Source organism: Rhodnius prolixus, unplaced genomic scaffold (assembly GCF_049639745.1).
Source record: "Rhodnius prolixus isolate KJV_2025 unplaced genomic scaffold, Rpr scaffold_1, whole genome shotgun sequence".
Taxonomy (NCBI): Eukaryota; Metazoa; Arthropoda; class Insecta; order Hemiptera; family Reduviidae; genus Rhodnius; species Rhodnius prolixus.
Genome location: NW_027411581.1, coordinates 14325856 through 14332206, shown reverse-complemented (window position 1 = coordinate 14332206; position 6351 = coordinate 14325856). Strand labels below are relative to the sequence as shown.

The 6351-nt window shown below is 32.1% G+C and overlaps 1 protein-coding gene across 4 annotated transcripts in view; it reads right to left on the bottom strand.

The window, feature by feature from the left end:
* The window catches only part of LOC141455275 (rho guanine nucleotide exchange factor 17), a 58255-nt gene that overhangs the window by 1736 nt on the left and 50168 nt on the right, over positions 1–6351 (bottom strand). For 2 of the 4 annotated variants that reach the window (XM_074130194.1, XM_074130200.1), the window contains 10 exons: positions 5757–5848; positions 4701–4923; positions 3764–3855; positions 3073–3319; positions 2880–2981; positions 1908–2102; positions 1743–1810; positions 1516–1664; positions 1156–1330; positions 482–652 (listed from right to left, as the gene is read on the bottom strand). In XM_074130194.1, the coding sequence (XP_073986295.1) occupies positions 482–652; positions 1156–1330; positions 1516–1664; positions 1743–1810; positions 1908–2102; positions 2880–2981; positions 3073–3319; positions 3764–3855; positions 4701–4923; positions 5757–5848 (1514 nt within the window). The remainder of the gene's footprint in view (positions 1–481; positions 653–1155; positions 1331–1515; positions 1665–1742; positions 1811–1907; positions 2103–2879; positions 2982–3072; positions 3320–3763; positions 3856–4700; positions 4924–5756; positions 5849–6351) is intronic. The other 2 variants (XM_074130201.1, XM_074130207.1) reach the window with 2 other exon arrangements.

The window sequence follows — 6351 nt, the reverse complement described above, 5'->3', positions numbered from 1 at the left end:
AAGAGACACTCGTAAACGTAATAGGTAGTTGTTTACGAATGGAAAGATTAAGGCTTAGAACTTTGTCTGGGTACCTAGACGCTCTTTTCTAACCCAGTACTATGAACATAAATGTTGGTGACATAAAAAGGCTGTCTTCTTAAGTATCGGTCCAAAGATGTTCTTGGGCCTAACTTCTTGCAGTCCTTAACCCACAACACCGAGTACTTTACAACCTACTGCTAGGGCTATTACCTTCTACTTCTAAAAAAAAAAAAAAGGTGATGCATAGATTGATCATAAATGTATATAATACAAATCTATAAAAGGAGGCCTCAATGGTGGAGGTGTAAAGAGTTTTATCAAATAATGGGATTTTTATCCGATTTCTTTGCAAGACTACTGGTGCTTACATCTAGCACCAGTCTTTCAATGTGTCTTTTGCGTTAAACAAAAAAAACTTCTAATTTAATTATCAAAAAATTAATTGGGGTGAGAATACCTGTAACGCTAAGATTGCTTGAAAGCTTCGCAGTCGTAGCTGAAATTTGAGGTAGAGGCATAGTTAGAATCACCCCTGCGCTAGTTCCAATCCATAGAAGATCTTTACAGGCTAAAAGGGACGTTACTCTTAAACACGCTGCTTTATGTTGTCTTATAATGTCATCCGAACCTAAACAAAACAAAAACAAAAATGCAATGTTTTAAACAAAAAGAAATTTTAATTTGTGGAGAACATTTAATTTGTTATCTAACTTATAAAAGCAGGTAAATATATAAAATGAAATCTCACACGATTTTCTTGTTAAGTTAAAATTGCTAAATTTTCGATGTGCATCTATTTTCAAATTCAAAAATTTCGAAAGTTGAGATCGAATAAAAACTGAAATATTAAAATGTATATATAATAATGGCTATTCCGAATACATCTACTAAATTAATAATAAACATATATAAACTTTTAACTGAGGTAAATTCCTTGCCAGACCAATCAATTAACAAACAAACAAATCATTAATGACACCAAATCAGAACCATCAGAACATACTATTGTTTAAAAAGAAATACTTAATTCTCTAAATATATTTTTAAATGTTAAAAATATCTAACTTTTTTGATTAGAAAATTATAAATTTAAACTGACTAATCTTGTTTGCAATGTATTTGCAGACTTACTTGCTAACATTTTAGTAACTGCGGGTGCAACATTCACTTCTCCAAGCCATTCATAGGTTGTGCCATGAAAAAGACGAATTGTCGAAGAATTATGAAGCGATATCCAGACTGACAAACCAGACACAGCTATAGATGTGATACTTCGATTACTTTCTCCGCTTACAACAAAAGAGTGCTTTAAAAAAATAAAATAAAAATTTATGGGAACACTCAAAGATATGATCAAACACATAATACAATTTTCTTATAATTTGCAATTTCATTAAAAAGACAGTCAACTTTAAAATTATACATGTTCACTATAACCCTTTCTCTTACGGAGGATGAGAGAAGGTTTACAAAAAAGTTTAATTTGCATACCTCAACGAGGAAAGAAGTAGTGTTCAAGATTTTGATTGAAGTGTGACAACTGCACCAAAGCCTTCCAGAGATTGGTACCATTTTTGTAACTGGCATTACTGAGGAGCCCACGGTTACCGTCATTGCATCATTGGTATTCCAATTTCCACCTAAACAAATTTAGGATAACAAACCAATGAATACATTAAAATGTATATATAATAATAATTTTAAAAAATGGAACGTACTTGGTTCTCTTAAATACACTGTCACATCGCCATTTGCTAATGCTACAAAAACTCGATTTTCCAGATATCTGAAGAAAAAAAGAAAAGAAAAGAAGTTAAAACGTATTTAATAAAAATTAATGATTAAACAGTCAATTAATTATTATAACAAAAATGAAAACTAACATAATTGTATGCACCGGAGCATTATGTTGAATTTTAACTTTATTTTTCTTTGTTCTTATGTTATCGTTACAATTATATACATGAATACATCCATCCTCGGTGCCAAGCCACATAGTGCCAGCAACATTGCCTTCAGGTACAACATGTGAGTCACATTCATCTTCTCTCTCCTCTTCTTCACTTGAAGAACTACTACTGAAAATGATGAAAAAGGAAACATGGCACAAACTTGATTAAATTCATGATTAAATTAACCTTAACCTTTTTTGTCAATTAATATAAGTAAATTAAATAATAACTCAAGGTGAAAAGAACTCGACCTGGTAGCGAATGACTATTTTGTTGATGCGCATAATATCATGTGTCAGAAAGCTTTCTCATATTTAACGCTTGATATAAACTGAAAAGTACCCTTTCTTCTGATTGGCAACTCGTTCAGCTGTCTTATATATCTTTAATCGCCGATAGGCAATGCAGTACGGTACACCCTCTCAATGTTTACATCGAAGCTTACAGTTTTGCGCCGTATTGCACAGATTACCTTCAAGAGTAGTTCGACTAAGTTTAAATAGTTGCCATTCTTCACTTGAAAATTTAAAAAAAAAAAAAATTAACCCTCACCAAGTTGGATGAATTTTTTGATTGGAAAACAGACAAAAAAGAAGAATTTTATGGAGCAACGATATTCCAGTTTATACCTTTTAACAAATTACTCTCGACACAGCTACTTTTTAAAAAGCCACAAAAAACCTATTCGACAGATCATGTAGAACACTTACTTAATTTAGTGCGATATGTTCACCAATAAACCAAAATTTCATTGATAACCAATACCATCTCTGTGCACAGCCGAGAATTTTTCACCTTGCCCTAATAGGTATCATGCATAAAATCTGCGATTTAGGAACAGTTGTTTTTTAATAACTGGGGAATATTATCAGTCTTAGAGAAAAATTTGTAACTTAAGCATACCTGTCCAAATGAATATTCGCACCACTTTCATCAGTATCTTCAACTGAAATACTGATGCCACTGTTACAGTTTACGCATGCTGGTACTTCGTTTGATGACTGACTGAATTTGAACACACAAGGCCAATTATTTATAACAGCCGCATGAACACACATAAAAACAAATACTTAAGCAATTATAAATAGAGATTTACCCTGGGACCGGCGCAATACATAATATTCTTGCGTTACATACTCCATTGCAAGAAGTAACAGTCGGCTCTGGATGTAAGGACAATATGCATACTTGCCCTACATATCCATCACTATTACAAACCCAAACGTCTCTAGGTCCAGGTCCAAAGGTAGGTGCTGCACATGTAAATTGTAATCCAGCTCTAGTCTTTCTAATGGGTACAGCCGAAACTAATTCCGGAATCATCCTTCTGCCACACGTTGAAGCTGTTTTTACAAGGAGTTCACTTAATGATTAAATATTTAGAAAATAAAATAATGGTGGATTTTCCTTTCATCCGAAAGTTCACAAAGAAATATAGAAAATACGGATAGAACACCAGTGCATCAAAGATTTCATACGTCGTACTTGCTGACTAGTGTAATACGAGATGGAAACATGTCGAAATCTCTACCCCGATCTGATTAATTTATCTCAGATAATGGATAAAAGTACGGAATCGGCCAGGAATATAATAAACATGCATGCTATGACGGATAAAGTCAAAACTTATAGTCTTTGCTCACAGATGAAACGAAAACGATAAGAACTAATAAAAAGTAAAAGTGATATTTTTTTCCATATGTGAGTAATATAAAGTAATAATTAGGTCTTTTAATATCTTCAACTAGTTTCTAAATACCATAGAAGGTTAAATATGCTTCACATACCTAACCTCTGTTTTGCTTCGTTAAATTGCTCTTCCCAACTAGTTCTTTTTTCTGGTTTTGAAAACGTCAAGGCAATATTTTCCTGCCCTCCTCTGAAAAGTAAAAAGTAGTAAATTTTAATTTTTTGATCGATATAAGGATAAGGAAAAAGAAATTAATATGTGCACAATCACAAAGCTACAGTTTTCAGGCACTTTTCTTTCTCGCTATACAAGGTTTCCCTGGGCAGTAAGAGCTCCTTTTTTTTTTAATAACCAGATGTTTAAATTTGGATTATTTCAGTACCTTGCCATAAATATATACCATAAACTCATTTTCCAATACTATGTTTGAAATTATGGCTTGATGGCATCTGTGGTAATTGGTGTTCAGGACCTACTCAGTGCACAAAACTGATTTCGGGTAGTATACTCTTGTTACAGCTAACAAGTTATAAGATGCCCTTTTCATTTTTATCCAGTTTACTGGAGTCTTACGTCATAAAATAGCGCAAGAATTATTCCATTCTTGAATCAAATTTACTGGTTACGGTTGCAATGCTTGGGTAGTGTATTAACATAAAATTTGTAATGATCTTAACATTTTTAAAGTCCTGTAATTTATAAAAGTCAAAGTGATTTACATAGCAATTCAATTGAATTCACTTTGAGAAAATTACCATCCGAAGATTATAAGTTGTGAATATGTTTTCCCTAAAGGGGCAATACATCAATTATAGACATTTTTAAAGACTGAAAATTCAATTAGAATATGTAACATTTCAATAATTTTGCACCCTTTCATTGCATTCAAATTCAAATACTTGAATCCTTATTATTAGCTATTTAAGGAACTTAATTAATGCTCTTATTAAGGGAATTATCACGATTTACTCACATATTAATTTAACTTAATTTTTTTTTAAAAAATAGAAAATTCTGAAGCCATTTATACTTACGATGTATTAATCATTAATTCTAGAAATGATAATTGAGAATCTGCTGCATGCCTATCTACTAATTGCTTATTCAAGGCTGATAACATTTCACGTATGTTCTCTTCTAATTGCGAATGCGGGCAATGCAAAGTTGTCACCAGTTCGGCCATTTGTGATAATGTTGATACATCTGCGTTCAATTGTTCCATTTCTTTCAACATCTTCCTGATATTGTCGTCTTTAGCTTAAACAGTTCGAGCTTTTAATCCTTTTTTTATAATGATCCATTTCAGGATTATTTATAATAATTAAGAATTGTAACTACAATGTCATAATGAGAATAATTCCGGAACTGATTCTTTCTCAACTTCTTTAACACAACATGAAATTATTTATTAATCTACTTCTCTATATAAATAAATCATATATTGGTGGAAAGGGAAGGTGTTTTTGGAATTGATGGTAGAAAGGATCCTTGTTTTGACTAACAAAGATTCGAAAAAGCTTGGGAGTAAATTCCCAAGGGGATTTTAATTCCCTTTAAGTGTGAGATTTGTTATGGTTGGGAATAAGTGAGATGGTAGAAAACTTCTATTAGCGAGTGTTACAAGGAGGATAGAACAGCACATTTTGGTGATGTATATTTAGGGGCTCCTGTGAAAGATATCGGAGATTTTTGCCATTAATGAGTGAATGATCCATACTTTTCTTCTATAAGTAGAAGTAAATAAGGAATTTAATTTCTGAAGGACGAAAAGTCGAGAGAAGCGAAAGCTGTACAAAATCTTCTAGATTGTTAAAAACTGTTTCCTCTATGGAACAGTTATGGGGTTTTTAGTGTATTGAAGATGGAGAAAAAAGAATTCTTTTCCAGGATTCTTGTTTCTTTTGTGGTAATCCAATCTTTTGTCACCTATGAGATGGGATCAAGGGAGGACCTATACTGGATATTTGACAGGAAATGTCGGATGAATGTGGATAGGTTAAGGGTTCGCTGCCAACGCGACCGCGCTTTCAAATGAATAACACTACATGATTTTACTACAACAAAAAGAAGATAATTTTAATATAACTTACCTTTAACTATTTCTAGATCATTCAGTGGAATCTTCATTAAAAGTTTAAATTTATTTCCTTCTAAAGTGCCAACTATACTTCCCGGAGTGCTCCTGTATTAAAAATATTTTAATGGCACTGATTATAATGAAACTCAATAATAATATTAAACTATCTAATTAATAAATTGATGTCTAGCGACGTAGACCTAAGTAAAAGATGTAATTATTTAAAGGTAACTCTGGTGTCACAAATCAATTAGGTTCTGACAAGCGCATTTTAGTGAAAACAGATAACAATTTGGTCGTACACATAACAGAAAATCACAGAAAGTTCAAATTTGATATTTAGATATGTACCACCATGAAATGTTACGAGGGAACATCTCTGTACATTACGCTTGCCTCAAAATAACCGTTTATTACACATTAGTTTGAGCCTAGATTGAAGTCAATTAACATTTAATTAAAATTCGAAGTTAGGAAAACTTTACAACTTAGAACTTTGTAAAACAATGACGTGCTTATTTTATTTTTTAATTGGAACTGATTTTTTTTTAAATAGCGATTTTTTAGTGAAACGTATGAGCAACATACATAAAACTATAAATATACAA